Genomic DNA, 16,414 nt, shown 5'->3' with positions numbered 1-16,414 from the left:
TGACCATGTACACCCAAGCCGGCCTAAGGTCTAGGCTAGACAGCTCAACCAGCTGTTAGGCACCTCTGAAGTCAGCCCTGTCTCCTGATTCTCCAGTACTCAGGGCCAAAGGGGCTCCTTGGTGTTTGGCTTCTTTAGTTTCTGCCCTCGGAAGGTGTTCATTCTGACCCACAGTCTGCACTTGGGGATCTATGAGAGGTTTCATCACAAACCCCCCAGAAACTTCCATGGAGCCCCCTCAGCCCCTGGAGGGGCACATGCAGCCTGGTGCTTCTGGTGGGTAGAAGAAAGAGGCTCCCAAGGGCTAGTTTTTGAGGTTTCAGTGATCCTTAGGCAGTATGAGTCCAGAACGTTTTAGGGCGGCCTCATTTGCTCCATGCCTCGTAGGTAATGGCTGTGTGGAGCTGAGCTGCGTTTGCCACTTACCTTTGGAGCAGAACTTGTCCAAAGGCAAGAGAGGCTTCATCTCTGGCCCAGGGCTTAAACAAGGAGAAGAGGTGTGTGCCTGTGCCACTTTCCTTTTTGGGATCTTTGCCAACCTGAGTCCTGAGGTGTTTACGTAGGCGCACTGTCCTTCCATCTGTAGTTTCTCTGGGTCAGGAAGTTTCTGGGGAACTTCCTGATGGCCCAGTGAGGGAGAGGAAACTGTCCAGGTTTGGGAATTGGTCCAAAGCTTCCTGCCAGGATGAATTCTGCAGATACAGTGGAACCTGGAAGCCAGTGTGTCCTCTGAGAGCATTAGGTCATTGTTCTTTTGGGGACTGGGCATGGCTCCCTGCCTTTTCTGATCTGTGTGTGTATACATGTGCACACGTGCACCAACATGTGGAGTGCAGACCTCCCACCCTTCTGCTCATCCTGCTTTTCCTCCCACTGAGAAAGCTGTAGGCATATTGTCCTCTGTCCTCCCTCGGTCCCCAAACATTGGCTCCTTCAGCTACCCTCCTGGCTTGTGTTTTCATTAGCTTGGAGGTGGCAGGGGTGGGGGGGGCTTGTGAATAGACAGTCCTATTCTTTTGAGCAAGCAAAATCCCTATGTGTGTGACAGAGGAACAGACAGATGCAGATAGGGAACCAAGGCAGGAAGTCTTCCTGTCCTTATGATCTGTAGTTCAGGAAGGCTGGCTGACTTACACTTGGAAAACATGAGCAAGAGTGCTGGGTTGTATTCCTGTCCCCATGCCTGCCTGAGATCTTGGGAAAGCTCCCCCATGGAACCACCTATTACAGACGGGAGGGGAGGGAAGCAACCGTCCTCACCACTGTTAATAATAACTAGTCCCACAAGAATGGGAAATGCCCCAGAGATCCAGCCCAGGACTTGGGAGTTTCCAGCCCTCCTTTCTAAGAGCACCTAGGTTGAAGAGGCTGCCTTCCCAGGCATTCCCCAGCCCCCTCAGGAATGTGCCCCTTTTATCTCTGGCTGGCTTGGGGGGGGGGAGCAGATGGGGGACTCACGGAATTCTAAAGTTGAAAGGGACATCAGTTAGGTTGGACTAGTGGAGGAAACCTGGGAGGATGATCTCTTTTCAAGGACACTCAAGTGTGACCACCCCCCCACCTCCACACACACCTAAACTGGTTTCTTCTGGTGCCAGTGATTGTCCTTTGTGGCTAATGGAAGCCTGGCCCTGGGAGCCTGGGAAGAGGAAGTGATGTGGGCAGTGCAGTGTCCACAGCACAGAGGTCCTGCCTGGTACTGGGATGAGCCTGGATTTTCTGGGGGTCAGGTGCAGCCTGTGCTCATGAAACTGAAAAGGAGGTGCTGCAGGCTGCCTAGCTGCCATCTTCTGGATGGAGAGGTGACCCAGAACCTTCAGAAAGTGTCACTCACCCAGAACTGTAGTCCAGGTCTAGAGGTTACCTTTTGATTTTTCCCCTGCCCTTAGGATACCCCAGTCCAGACAGATGTGTACCTTTTGGGTTTTATAATCTCCAAAAAAATAAAAAAGGACAGCCTCAGTTCTTAACAGCAGCCACCTGTGCCATTGGGCAGCTCTTCTGAGCCAAAAACTGAGATAGGATCACTCATCCAAGTTCTGTAGTTTACAGGCAGGAGACTGAGGCCCAGAGACTGCACAAGACCTGCCTCCTGACTTCTTATTTTGGCATTTAATGAATCTGGCACCCCTGTCCTTGGTCATTCTGGTTGCTCTTCCTTTGGAGAAAGAATATGGTCCACTTTTCACCAAAACGGCGCCGAGTGTGTGGTGTACTTGAGGACTGTTATTTATTTATTTGGCCTACTCTTAATGACAGCTCCTCACCTACCTGCCAGTCCTAGGAGGAGCCCAGGGCTGGAATTTCCTGTTTTCTGAGGGTTCCCGGGGGCTGCCCTAGCAGGCTGGCTCCCCTGCGCCACCGTTCCTGGGTGTTCCAGGCCAGACTTGCCGCCTCTCCTGGCGGGGCTGGCTCCCAGCCGCTCCAGGTCTGGGCTTGCCGGCTGGAGGTGGAGGAGTTGAGGCACTCGGTCGGCCCACGCCAGGTGCCCAGAGGCCGGAGGTCCGTGCGCCCCGGCCGCGGCCCCGGCCTGGGCCCAGCCCCGCGCCCCTCGCCATGGGCCTGGCCCTCGCCCGCGGGCCCTGAGCATGGAGCGGGGCTGGCCCCCGGGGGACAGCCGCAGCGGGGAGCGGCCGGCCGCCTGCCGCCGCGCCCTCAGCGTCTGCGACTCGCTGGACCAGCAGGGCGCCCCGGCCGATCGGACCGCCGCCGCCCTGCAGGCCGCCCTGTGCGCCGCGCGCGAGCAGCCGGCGCGGCCGCGGAGCGTGTGCTCCGGGGGTCCGGGGCAATCGCCTGCCGGCGCCCGCGGCCTGCTGCTTGGCCTCTTGCGCCCGCGCCTCGGCCGTCGGGGTCCCGCGCCCTCGGGGCGGTCCGGCTCGCCTGCGCCCAGCCCTGAGCTCAGCCCTGCGCCCAGCCCTGCGCCAGCCCGGCGCAGCCGCGTCCCCGGGGCGCCGGCGCGGCGGCCGCGGCCCACCAGCATGACGTTCCTGGAGGTGAACCGCCTGGAGCTGGCGGCGGCGGCCGAGGCGCCGGGCGCGGGGCTGGGCCGCTCCGGGAGCGCGGGCTTCCTGCGCGGCGCGTCGCTGTGGAGCAGCCAGCGCTGGCAGGTGTTCCGCGGCGGCGGCGGCGGCGGCGGCGGCGGCGGGCGCAGCGCCGAGAGTCCCCGGCGCGGCCTGTCGGCGCTTAGGAAAAGCTTCAGCTTCCGTCTGCGCCGCGGCCAGGAGATCCGGCGCGCCGAGTCGGGGCTGCTGTCCCGGCCGCCCCGCGCACGCACCCGCAGCGACGGCGACGCCAGCTCCCTGGGCGCCTTCCCCAGCCGCCGGGACCTGCTGGGCGCCGACGCCCCGCGCGCGGCGCCCGAGCCCGGCCGCCCCCGCGCCGCCGCGGGCCTCTGGAAGCTGCTCACCAGCCGCTTCCGTCGGAGGGAGCCCGCGCCTGCCGCCACCGCGCCACTATGGAGCCGCCGGGTAGCCGCAGCCCCCGGGTTCCTGGGCGCGCAGAGCGGTAAGGGGGATGGCAGTGCGCCCTGGTGGCCTCTCTGGTTGGAATCTGGCAGAAAACAGGGCTTGCGTGAGAATCAGTAGGGAACCTACCTGGTAGAGGCGGGTGCGCCTTGTGGGCAGGGGAGTTAGGTCTGGCCCAAGTGCCATCAGTGCCCAGTTGGTGTTTGGGGGTCATCGGCAGTGTCCAGATGAGGTGGCAGAGGAGGACTCCAGTCATGAGCAGGCTATGACACTGCGCATAGCATCCTACAGTAGGAGACCAGGGAGGGTATTGGGTTCAAATCCCACCCTCCTTTTTGACAGATTCAGGATTGCAGCCTAGGAAATGAGGCCTACCAGAGTCACTTCTAGGCCGAGCCAGTTTTCTAGCTTGGGATCGGGGGAGCCTCTCACTGTAGCTGTCTCTGCAGCTGAGGTCAGGGACTGTTTGTGGACCTGGTTGTGATAACTACTCTGGAACAATCTGGGGGCAGTGCCAGTGAGTCTGGGAGTGGGGGAGGAGAAGCAAGCGCTGCCCCATATCAAGGCCAGCCCAGGGTGGGCTCCTAGAGATGGCTGGTGGCTGTAAGGTAAAGGAGTTGGGAACTGGCAGTTGGGACCTTGCCTGAATCAGGGGGTCAGTGATGCTGGAAGTGGATTGAAGGAAGGGAACTTGGAGGTGGGTCTCTTGTCAGAGGAGGAGCTTGGGGTGGAGGCCTGGCAGGGCAAGGTAGGGTAGATATGCCTCATTGGACCTGCCTCTACAGAACAGGGCCAGGTGAGGCTCCTCCTTCTTCACCCTGGTTCAGGAATGTGGTGGGTGGCCCCACCCTGCCAAGGGTGAGCTGTTCCTACTCGTAGGAGGCTGGCCCCTCTGCCAGGCCTCTGCCCATTTTGGGTCTGGTCTGAGACCTGTTGGAGTGGCCTGTAATCTAGGAGAGAGACACCCCAGGGCATGAGGTCAGGTGGGCTCAGATGGAAGCTACTTGCCTGTTGGAGCATGAACAGGAGGAAGAGGGATACAGGTCTAAGGCCAGGGAGAGTGAGCCACAGCCCTTAGTCCCTTCCTGAAAACTGTCCTCCCTGTTCCTCTCAGAAAGAACCTTCTGGTCTCTAGGGAACTAGGGGTGAGGTCTTTGGCTGACAGAGAGGCCTCGTAGGTGACACTGGTGTGTTTGCCACTGTGGCTCTGATGGAGTGCTTCTGTCTTCGCAGACTCGTTTGTGAACAGCCAGGAGTGGACCTTGAGCCGCTCTGTGCCGGAGCTTAAAGTGGTGAGTGGCCCCCTGAGTGGGAAGCCCTGGCAGCCCTGAGGCTGGTGGACCAGCCTTGGAGCCATGGGCCTAGGCCTTGCTTTTTGTGGCTTCCATTCTCCTCCTGTTGGCTTAGCCTCCTTCACAGCTTCTGGCTTCTTACAAAACTTGTCCCTCCTGCCTGCCCACCTGCTCTCTTCTTTCAGCTGGGATTTTCTTCTCCTTTGCATCCTCTGACTGCTGTTCTGCTCCTTCCTTTCCTGCAGGGCATAGTGGGGAACCTGTCTAGTGGGAAGTCGGCCCTAGTGCACCGCTATTTGACAGGGACCTATGTCCAAGAGGAGTCCCCTGAAGGTGAGCTGGAGGCTGGCCCCTTGGGTCCCTCTCCATCGAGGTGTCTGTGTGGGATTCTCAAGCCCTTTACCCCCCCATCCTCTTATCTTAAACTCTGGGAGTCACAGTTTTCTGTTCTGCCTGGTCCCGGAGTGTTCTTTCTATGGTTGTTCTGATCCTGAGCTCTGCCCTTAGGGGGTCGATTTAAGAAGGAGATTGTGGTGGATGGCCAGAGTTACCTGCTGCTGATCCGGGATGAAGGAGGCCCCCCTGAGCTCCAGGTGATGCTCGTGTCTGGCCCACCCCTGTGTATAGTGCCCCTTTCTGGGGGTGTCCCGTTGGGACCCAGCAAGGCTGTGGGTCTAGGGAGAGGGGCGCACCAGGATCTGCTGGTCTTCCCCGTGTAGTTTGCTGGGGCCCAGGTGAAGGTGTTAAATAAGTAACTCTGCTTGGTCTCCCCTAGTTTGCCGCCTGGGTGGATGCTGTGGTGTTTGTGTTCAGCCTGGAGGATGAAATCAGCTTCCAGACAGTATACAACTACTTCCTGCGGCTCTGCAGCTTCCGCAATGCCAGCGAGGTGCCCATGGTGCTGGTGGGCACACAGGGTGAGGTGGGCCTGTCGAGCCGGCAGGGCATGGGGATGGGCTAGTGAAGCCTGAGTGAACAGGCCGAGAGAGCCTCCAGCCCCCAGCTCCCTGCCCAGAACTGAGGGGCTTTCAGCAACTCCCATGAGAGCCCATAACCCAGGGCCTCTTCTTTGCTTTTCTCTGGGTGAGTTCTGCTATTGGTGTGACTATTGTGTCTGTATTTTTTGAGGCAAATAAATAGAAACAAGGCAGTAGCAGAATGAAATGAGGCCCAGACACCTGTGCTCTCTGTGCACCCCACTTGCCAGACCACTGCCAACCCACCCCGGTACCAGCCCCTCACCCCTGCTTCTCAGCCAGCTGAGTGACCCCTCCCTCTCCAACAGACGCCATTAGTGCTGCCAACCCCCGGGTCATCGATGATAGCCGGGCCCGTAAGCTGTCCACAGACCTGAAGCGCTGCACCTACTACGAGACGTGTGCAACCTACGGGCTCAACGTCGAACGAGTCTTCCAGGACGGTAACTCGGGTCCCAGAGTGGGGTGTAGGGAGGCTCCCTGCATGGTTTGGGGGGAAGCACCAAGCTGGGTTTTCTACCCTTCTCCCCAGCTGGTAGATTTGACTCTGCTATCTCCTGCAGTGGCCCAGAAAGTGGTGGCCTTGCGGAAGAAGCAGCAGCTGGCCATTGGGCCCTGCAAGTCCCTGCCCAACTCGCCCAGCCACTCAGCCGTGTCCGCCGCCTCCATCCCGGCTGTGCACATCAATCAGGTGCGGTCACCTCCCAGCACTCCCCAGACCTGTCTGTCTGTGTCCCAGTGCCTCTGCCTCCTCCTCAGCTCCCAGCCTTGCATGAGGCCTGAGTTCCATTTAGTTTGTACAGTTGGCCTTGGCCTGGGCTCTGCCCCCTGGTGATGCTCCTCCCCATTCCTGTTTTCCAGCCCCTGCTCTCTGCTGTCCAGCCTCCCAGACACTTAGGCTAAGATCACACAAATATTGCTCATAAACTGCTGCCTGGGGAAACCATACTCAGCAGGCACAGGGAAGAGAGAAAGTTCTGTTAGGCCTGGTCAGTATTAGCCCTTGGCAAGACTGGCTTGACCCCTCTCCTCTCCTGGGTGAGCTCCTCCTCCACTGGCCTGCCGCTGCAGTGCTTTCCCAAAGTAGTGGAGGAAGCACCTGACAGGCTTGTACCCACTCACCGATACTCACCCTCTCTGCCCACAGGCAGTGTTTGTATTTTAGAAGTGTTATACATGCCCCAAAGAAGTGGTTGCCTCTTGGTGCCACGTGGAGTGTGGTGACTGAGCCAGGTCCTACAGGAAACCTGCCCCCCACCCCCAATAATATCACTTGCACATCTGTCAATACCTGGGCCTATTGCCAGGTCACTTTTTGGCCCTCGGCAGACACGGGCCACCATCTGCTGCAAGCCCATGGCTGTCCTCAGATGGGCTGGGTCAATCCAGCAGCCACAGTGCTTCCCAGTGACAGCCTAGACATGGTTTGTGAGAAGCTCAGGGGTTCCTGTTAGCCTCCCTTGTTCTTCTGGGAAAGAGAAAGAGGGGCAGGTCTTTCTGCATGCCTTTGAGTGGCTGAATGACAGTGTCATCACTAGCAGGAATGGTCCCACTTGGCAGCTCTGCAGTGGGGTTTCCCCCCGGAGGCTGCTGAGAGCAGTTTGTGTACTGTGTTCCTTTGGCATAGGTTAGGGTTGGAGGGAGGCAAGCGGTCATGCCCAGTGCTCTGGTGAGGGCAGGCAGGGGCTTAGGCGCCTGGTTTCCCTGTGCTGACTCCCAGCTTCGGGGTTAGACACTTCCACGTACTCTGTCTCCATCCTGTGAGCGTTTTTGTCTTTCTCTTCCTTTCCCTTCTCCGTTCCTTGTCTGCACCCTACTCTGACTGGCAGCCTTAGCTCTGTTCTGCTTTCTGCCTCGGCTGTTCCTGATCCCTTCCCTGCTACACACTTGCTCAAAGCAAACCTCAGACTCTCCCAGCATCCTGAGCCCAATCCTGCCCCATGGCTCCCACCTCCCAGCTTCCTGTCCCCTTAACATATGTCATTGTCTTTGAGGGTCTAGCCAGGGCAGCCTGTTTGCCCTTGCTCCGGACCACTGTGAGCCAGTACTCCACATTTTGTAAACTTTCAAATTTTTCCCCTGATTTTTTTGCCTGCTGGGTCCACACCTCTGATTTAGCTCCCCAGTCAGCACAGAAGCTCTACTGCCAGGGACTCAGGACAAAGTTTCAGTACCCTAGTGGGATAAGCTGGCGCTATGACAACTGGGTCCTGCTGCATCCAGGCCATGCCAGTTCTCTCTAATACAATCTCTAGTAACTAGTGGTCTCTCTGCCACCCTAGGCCAGGTCCCCATTATGGCAGGGATTCCTGGCACCTGCTTACTGCCTTGTGCCCCTCAGCCCCCACCACAGATCTACCCTCAGCAGCCCTCTCTGTCCTTAGGCCACGAATGGCGGCAGCAGCGCCTTCAGCGACTACTCATCCTCAGTCCCCTCCACCCCCAGCATCAGCCAGCGGGAGCTGCGCATCGAGACCATCGCTGCCTCCTCTACCCCCACGCCCATCCGCAAGCAGTCCAAGCGGCGCTCCAACATCTTCACGGTACGTTCCCCGTCCTCCTCCCTGCCCAGCTGCCATCATTGTGCAGGCAGGGCCGAGCGCCGAGCTCCTGGCCAAGAGGTTCAGGCAACTCCAGATCAGGAGGATGCCACCTGCAGCCTCTCTCTCACACGTAGACACACACATGGCTTCCAGAGGCTCCTCATCGGGGCCCTCAGCATCTTCCAGACCATTCCTCTGAGCCCAGGAGCTTCCCTTCTCACCATTCCCCCAACAGACCTCCCACCCCCTGTGCACATGCTCGCCCCCTGCAGTCTCCCTCCCTTCCAGCCCCCAGGATTTCTGTCAGCGTGAAGGGATCTTTGCACTTGTGGCCTAACTTCCCTGACCCCCTTTGATTCAACAGCTAATGAACCGGAGGCCGGAAGGCTGTTTGCCCAAGGCGACACAGAGGGTTAGCTGGCCGAGCTAGAGTCAGAGCCAGGCCTCCCAGTCCGCCTTCCGGCTCTTTTTCCGTTACCCCACTGCCGAGGGGAACATTCATGCTTCCCACCCACCGCTGTGATTGGTTTAACAAAGGCTTAGCCATCTTTTCCTGGGCTTCACCACGCTGCCTCGTGCCTCCCGCTCAGGTTTGTCCTGTCTCCTTGTGAGCTACTTGCCCCTCCCTGCCCACCTCATACCCCCACTTGGGGTCCGATGTGCATCCCGCTCAGAGCCACCCTTTGGCCCCTGAGCCTGCTGTCCCTCCACCCCAGTTTTTACATGCCCAGCCCTGCCTGTCCCCTCCACTCTGGCCCTCCTCTGGGCCCTGGCTGGACTGCTCCAGGAGCCTTGGCCAGACAAAGGTGGGTGTGTGGCCCGCCCCTCTGCGTCATTCCATGCTCTTCTTTCTGAGAGCCAGGGTTTGGCTCTTGGCCTAGGCCTGAGTCCAGCTGACCATTCCAGACTCTCTGGACCCTGCCCAGACAGAGCCAGTGTCCCCAGGCCTCACTCCTCCATCCTCACCTCTGCCCTGTCCCACACTCCTCTCCCTGCTGCTGCCTCCCTCTGTCTGCTTGCACCATGTGCGCCTTTCGCCGTGAGTGCACAGTGACCTCTTTTTGCTAACGGCTGCCACTGCACACTGCGTTTACCCAGCCTCTACCCTTCCACACCTGCAGCTTTCTCCTTTCTGTTCTGTTCTGTTCTGTCCATTGAGATGTACAGAGCCTTGGCGGCTGCCTGCTTATACCCACACCTGCTGCTGCTGCTGCTGCTGCTGCTGCCATAGAGCCCTTGGGTGCCTGTGTCGCAGTGACCACTGCCCACGCCCTTGGCAGCCTGCTCCTCAACATCGTGTCTCAGTCATCTGCTGCTTCAATTCCATTCTTAACCTCCCATCATCTTCCCCTGCTGACTGGTTCAACTCCAGGGCACCCTCTGCCTCCCCGCTCTGCCCGCCCATGCCCTACTCCATGGCCTCCTTGCCGTGGCACTTTCGTGTTCGCTCCATGTGCTCTCTGCTGCCTGCCTGCCTCGACTGCACTGCCTCCTCCACGTCCCTTGCTGCTGCGAGCCCGCTCACGGCACAGCCTTCCCTCTGGCCCTTCCATTCTCTCCATCTTCACAGTGGCAATCTTTCCATCATTTTCATGGTGACCTCACTTGCGCCATTGTCCCTGAGGCGGCCTCAGGCATGTCCGTCTCTATGGGTGTATCTTGGGACCTCCCCCCATCCTTGCTGTTGGAGCCACCCTTCTCCCTCATCGTCCTTCCCAGTGGGGTCACACCTGCTCAAGGGGGAGCCCCTTATGTTCTGCCTGCTCTGTGGCTGGTGACCCCCTGCTGGGCATGGTTGTGACATCCCCAGTCTCCTCCCATGACTCCATGTATTCATTTGTTGCCACTCTTGCGCTGGTTCTGATTCCCATCCTCCGTGGGGAGGTGCCCCCTGGGTCCCCGGGGTCCTCTGGTATTTGGCAGCCTCTTGGCTCACCAGCCTGGCTGTGGTGGGCTGCACCCCACTCACCCTGACCACCAGTTCTGTCTGGGGACCCAGTGGCAGCAGTCTCACCCACCTTCCTCCTCCCTGGGCCAAAGGGGCAGAGGGCTATGGTAGTCTGGGCTGTGCCCAGGAGGGGACTGGGGGCAGGTGATGACCGTGGAGCTGCTGGGCAGCGATTTACTCTCCGGCGGCTCTTTGCACAGTTCTTCCTGCTCCCTCTGGCTGGGCTTTCTCCCACACTGCACTTGCAGTCCTTTGTCCCCTCCCTGTGCCCTTGGCTCCTGGCAGCCTGGGAGAGAACAGGAGGGATGGGGCCCAGGCAGCTAAGTGGTGAACATTCCCTGCTGAAATGGACTGCTGGGCCACACTTGCCCAAGGGTGCAGCCTCCTCCTCCTCCTCTCCTCCACCACCTCTGCCTCCTCCTCCTCCTCCTCCTCCTCCTCTTCATCCCGCTGCTGCCTCTCCCCAGGCGCCTGGGTCTCTGCCCTCACCAGTGCTGACCGACTTGTGTGGGGCTTGAGTATAACTTGCCAAAATCTTTATTCTTTCGATATTTGCAGATATGTGCCACTGTTTCCAACTTTTCATCAACAAAAAGGCCTTTCCAACTCCTTCCAAATTAGAAGACCAGGTGGTGACACACAGCACCTCTGGACATTCCCCCTGTGCGGGGCCGGAGGCGGGCCGGGCCCTGGGACTGCTCTCAGATGAGAAGCGGCCGCCGAGCTCCCCGCTCCAGAGACCCACAGGAACCTTTGTAACTAACCCCACCCCCAGGGAAGGCTAGGAACGCCGGAGCCCACGCTGGGGGCTGCCGGGGACCAGGCCCGGCTGGACGCTGCGCCAGGCTCGCTGCATGGAGAAGAAGGGAGCTCGGCCCACTTCGGCCGGCCAGCGCGACGAGGCCCAGAGGGGCGGGGGCGCCCAAGCTCGCTGGCCCAGCTGCTCCTGGGGGGAGCTTTCCTGCCCCTCCCCTCCTCTGCTCCTTCCTGCATGGACTTCTGCCGTTCCCGCTCCTGCTCCGGAAGCCGCCTCCACCGCCACCACCGCGCTTGCCTTGCCCCCTCTTTTTTGGCCTCCCCCTGTTTCCTAGGATCCGCATTTGGGTGGACTCTGCCCCAGGAGCTTGGCAGGGCGCAGGGCCTCTTCTGGCCTCTCTCCTCTCTCTCTCCATCCACTGTGCCCCTCGGGCCACGCCGATGCGCTCGGTGCCATGTGCCGTGTGGTGTCTGTGCCACAAATGGGCCGCCTGCCCTCTCACTTCCGGACTTTGCTCTCCCCAGTTGTCGTGCCCTGTGCTCCCGGCCAGCCCTCAAGCCCCACCGGCCACCCCTCCTTGCCCCTCCCTTCTCTTATGCCCCAGCCCCTGGGCTGTGTGCTCATGGCGTGCCCTCCGTATTTCGTGTCCTTGCTCTTTTGTGAGGGGCGGGCCGGCTCAGTGACCTGTGCTGCTCTGTATGGTGCCGTGTGTAAGAATAAACCCGTTGGAATATTCGTGGTCTCAGTTCCTTCCCGACCCGCCGCCTAGGCCCAACCCACTGTTAGGGCTGCCCAGGAGGGGGAGGAAGGTGGGAGGACTAGGAACTGCAGGCGGGCAGTTCTCCCCAGTGGGCCCTGACCCTCTAACACACCTCTTCTTTTCTCTTCCAGTCTCGAAAGGGTGCTGACCTGGACCGGGAGAAGAAGGGTGCTGAGTCCAAGGTGGACAGCATTGGGAGTGGCCGGGCCATCCCCATTAAGCAGGTCAGCACTTACCTTCTTTGGTGGGTCCAGGGCATGCTAAAGTGTGGCTCTTTTCAGGGCCTCTGTGATGGGGGAGATCGGGTAAGGAGCAAGCTCCTCCCTCTGAGGCCCAAGTCCTTACCACAGGGCAGCTGCTCCTGGACAGAGAAGTCTGAGACCCAGCTGCCTCTTTAGGCAATCACAGCTCCTTTCTGGGCCTACAGCTGTGTCTGTCCCTCCAGATCACCACTGGAGGGCAGCAGAGAGCTACCTGCTGCCCTCTGTCGGTGGCTCCCAGACCTGCCAGTTTTGTAGTGCAACCTGGAGGGGGGTGGGTGGGCGCTCCGCCCTGGCTTAAGGAAAAAAGCGTTCCCAGGAGTAACTTGAGGAGCATTTGTAGAAGCAGGTACTGAGGACTGGTCACACCTAAGATTTTTTTGGGTGCAGTTTTACTGATATTTTTTAAAGAAAGAATTTAATTGAGATGCCACTCCCCCCTCCCCCATCCCTCCTCTATCCTGAGTCACTCCCTGGAGCACTGGGTACCCAAGCCTGGTTCTTCTGGATCTCCTGTGATGGAGGCGTCTTTACTCAGAGGTGGTAGCGTGGAGAATAAGAACTCAGACACTGCGGGCGAGGGGGAGGGGTTGTGTAGGTGTAAAATAGAGAGGGTCAGTGCAGGCAAGAGTTTCAGGGGCTTAGGTGCCCATGAGGACTGGGAGCAGTACCGGTAACCTTCCTGATGCTGGTTTAGTACAGATTTTCTTAGTTTCTGGTAATTGGAAAGGTCATGCCTGCAGCGGCTGTGTTACACCGTTTGACCTCAGAGGAAGCTGGTGTGGCCAGGGTATGAGAGCACGGCTTGGCCTGGCCTGTGGTGGGGTTCGGCTCTCCTGGTCTGGGGCTGTGGGCCCATGGGCAGTGTGTGCTCTTGGGGAGACTGGCCAGTCAGTGTGATCAGGATTCATGTATCAAGGTTGGGGTTTTCTGATGTCCTGTGGAGGTCCATTTAGAATGAAGCATTCCAAGAGGTATTGGGGGGGAGGTACAGAAGGCAGGTCAGGGAGCCATATGCCAATCCCCTTCCCACCTTTTCTACTTGGTCTCTTGCTTGAAATATTCACCACAGGTATGTCTGGGAGGGACTACTCTATTTGGGTCAGCATCCTGGGAGGTCACTTGAAAAGGCAGAGAGCACAGGATAGCAGCAATGAGAGTACTCTCCATCCTCCTTTCTTGCCTGTGTGTCTGACACAGAATCGTGACGAGCCTGTGCACTGCTTGATCCCATGTGGCCAGTGGCCTCCAGTCAGGTGGCACAAATGTGCTTTGGGCCATAGGCTGATTAGCCCCAGGTGTGGAGGTGTAGTGGCGAGAGAGGCCACTGCTATCTGAGTAGATGTGGACCTTCTGGCAAACCCATCTAATAAGTGTCCAGAACACTTTCCTCAGTGCTCCCATGTGCCTTCTTTTCATAGTTGTGGGGGCTGCCTTATTTGTTCTCAGTCCCCATAGGGAGGAGAAGTAGGGTACCAGAGATGAAGCCCTGTGAACTTGCAACCTGAGGTTCTGGTCCGGCTGGGAGTCAGCAGGCCACTTGGGTGTTACCCAGGAAAGTCCCTCCTGCAGTCAGTCCTCCCCCCTTTGCTTCTGGGGACCCTATCCAAGGCCCATCAGTGCGGCCACCTTTGGGGCTGGGGGATGGTGGCTGCTCTCCGTTCCTAGCCCAGCAGCAGTTCCTGGAGCTTCCTGCGACCTCCCCTGCGGGGCTGGTCCCACCCCGCGGGATCGGGCCCCTCCCCTTTCCCGCCCTCCTGTCCCGTTCTCCCGGTTTCTGCTCCATCCCCTCCCCCCAGCTCCTGCTGGGAGTGGAGATTGCATTTCAGTTGCCATTTGCATTCCCAATCAATCCGGACTCCGCAATTAAGTCGGCTGGCGGAGTTGGGAGGAAGGCGGCGGCGGGAACGGGTCCTCTGGGGGCTGTCGCCTCCTCACCGCTCCCATTCCGCCCCAGATTGCTTCCTGCTCCACCGTGCGCAGCCGGCCGGACAGGGAGGGGAACGGGAGCCCGTGGCTCCTCTCCCCCCTTGAACCGAGGCTGGAGGGTGGGGGCGATGGCCCTTCGCGTGGCCGAGGGCAGGTGAGAGGTGGGCGGCGGCCGCTGGGTGGCAAGCCCTGGCCGCTCCGCCCACACCCAGGCTAACGAGCCTCATTAAAGAAAGGGAGAGTTCCGGGTGGAAAAGGGCTTCCCTCCCCTAGCTGCCTCCGCAGGATTCTGACTTCTGATGCCCTTCTCAAGGAGGGGGTGGACCGGCTGTGGCGGCATTGGAACGGCCCTAAGACCCCAAGTCTGTGCTCTGTCTGTTGGGAGACAGACCCAGAACAGTAATGGTTTGTTGAGTGCTTAGGGTCAGCTGTGGTAGGAAGGAAAACAGTCTTGGCCTTCTTCCCCTGCACTGGAAGCTGGGGCTGGATCTAGGAGGGAAGGGCCCAAGGTGAAGGTGATGAGGAAGACAGGGCTCAAGTGGGAAGAGGCTGGGGAGAGAGGAACTTGCAGTCCCCCGAATCTCCCAAGAAGAGAGCCCTGCAACGGGGAGCAGCAAGAAAGCTAGCCCTAGTGGCACCCAGGCTGTCCACTGGGGAGGCTCTGCCACATATCCACTGGCTGCTGGTCAGTCCTCCTTCTGCCTGCTTTCCCGAGGGAGTCGAGGGCAACCCCTTGGATGTCTCCAGAGTCTGATGACTGTTTGTGGTAGGGCACTTGTCCTTGGGCTGCTGTGGTGGGTCAGGGGAGAAGGAGCAGCTGTACTTTTCGCTTGCCTCTCAGCTGCACTTCGTCCCTAGCCTGTGACAGGGAACGTTACCCAGAGGCAGGTTACCAAGGTGCCAGATGATGGTGGGGGCTTCTTCACAGACCACCAGGTCAGTTCTGCTTGCTTTTTTGGAATGTTCCAGCCAACCTATTCTCTAGTAACCACCCCTTCAGCCCCTCTTGTCTTCAGAAGACTTTTAAGGATGGGGTCTCTCATGCCCATAGGGACAGAAGTGGGGTCCTCAGATGCTGTGTGTATGTCTGCATCTCCTGTCTTTTGTGGGGGGAGGGTGGCAGGAGGAATGGGAGGGTAGCCAGAGTGTAAAACATCTGCTGAGAAGTGGGAGTGAAGGGCTGGGGGTGTAGCTCAAATTGTAGAGCACCTGCCTAGACATGCCCTGAGTTCAGACCTCCCAGCGGGAGCCAGGAATTGAAGCTGCCTACGCCAATGGAGTTGAGCACCCTTCCTCACCTCCACCTTGACCCTAGCTGGCAGGGGAGGGATCAATGGAAGTATTTAATTGCCCTTTTGAGACAGTCTATGTAGTCCAGGCTGGCTGTGAACTCACCAGCCTCCTGTCTCAACCTCATGAGTGCTGGGACTATAGGCGTGCACTACCACACCTGGCTCTCAATCACATTCCAGCCTTCTATTCATAAAAACTTAGAGGGAAAGGCGTGGTCGAATGGGGTACTTCTACCTTTGGGTCTCATGGTACAGGCAGAGGGACTATTTTCTCATGCTAAATTCTATCCCCATTTTCCTGGCTCTCTCAGAGCAGGACCCTCTGTTCTTACAAAAGAAGCCATTCAGGGCCTCCTGCACTCTGCCTCCAAGTGTAGGCAGTCACCTTTAACCCCCTTGGCAAGCCCAGGCACAACCTCCTGGTCTCCCAGCAGTGTCCATGCTGGTATCTCCCACTGAGCCCCAATTTATAGATTTAACCATGTGCCTCCTTCCCCTATGAGGCTTTCACCTAGAAATCTTCAGGGAGCACTACCTCTTACCATCCCTCCTGAGTTGGGTGTTTGGGGGACCTGCCACCTGGTGTCCATTTATGGTGCTTAGGTTTCCAGCTGCTCTCCTATATCTGTGGCCTCAGAAAGCAAGCCAGAGTGGGGTGAAGGGATGTTTTGGGGGTTACTCAAGGAGTAGTAGGTCTCGCTCATGAAGGAATCAAGGCTGTGATTGGGTGTTGTCCCTGGGGGCCCACCTCCTGCCTTCATCAACTAACATCCACACAGCCTTTTTTTTTTTTTTTTCCTTTGTTGGACTGGGGTTTGAACTCAGGACTTTGTGCTTGCAAGGCAGACACTGTACCACTGTACCACTTGAGCCACACCTCCAGCCAAATGCACACAGTCTTAGAGGGACCTATCCCCAGTTCTTCCAACAGACAGTGAGCGTCTGCTGTGGCCCAGGCGTTGTCAGGTGCTGAGAGTTGAGCAGTGAACCACACACAGAAACTTCCTTGCATTCACAGGGTTTGTGCTTTTCCTCACACTGCCGAACCACCACACTTAAAGAATTTGTCAGGGCCGGCAGGCTGGCTCAAGTGGTAAGAGCACTGGCCTAGGAAGTGTGAGGCCCTGAGTTCAAACCTCCAGTGTCACCAAAAAAAAAAAAAAGAGAATCAAAGAGCTTCTCAGCAAGGCAC

General features: G+C 58.5%; 1 protein-coding gene across 10 annotated transcripts in view; it reads left to right on the top strand.

Annotated features, from left to right (window-relative positions):
• The window catches only part of Agap3 (ArfGAP with GTPase domain, ankyrin repeat and PH domain 3), a 51,731-nt gene that overhangs the window by 19,020 nt on the left and 16,297 nt on the right, over nt 1–16,414 (top strand). For 3 of the 10 annotated variants that reach the window (XM_020176368.2, XM_020176367.2, XM_020176366.2), the window contains exons 2-9: nt 4,698–4,756; nt 5,002–5,089; nt 5,264–5,349; nt 5,532–5,673; nt 6,042–6,176; nt 6,297–6,424; nt 8,118–8,276; nt 11,873–11,965. In XM_020176368.2, the coding sequence (XP_020031957.2) occupies nt 4,698–4,756; nt 5,002–5,089; nt 5,264–5,349; nt 5,532–5,673; nt 6,042–6,176; nt 6,297–6,424; nt 8,118–8,276; nt 11,873–11,965 (890 nt within the window). Of the gene's footprint in view, nt 1–2,588; nt 3,505–4,697; nt 4,757–5,001; nt 5,090–5,263; nt 5,350–5,531; nt 5,674–6,041; nt 6,177–6,296; nt 6,425–8,117; nt 8,277–8,645; nt 8,867–10,782; nt 11,717–11,872; nt 11,966–16,414 lie in introns of those variants that run through there. The other 7 variants (XM_074060637.1, XM_074060631.1, XM_074060609.1 and 4 more) reach the window with 6 other exon arrangements.

This window comes from Castor canadensis, chromosome 2, assembly GCF_047511655.1.
Source record: "Castor canadensis chromosome 2, mCasCan1.hap1v2, whole genome shotgun sequence".
NCBI lineage: Eukaryota > Metazoa > Chordata > Mammalia > Rodentia > Castoridae > Castor > Castor canadensis.
This window is presented reverse-complemented; position numbering and strand designations above follow the sequence as displayed.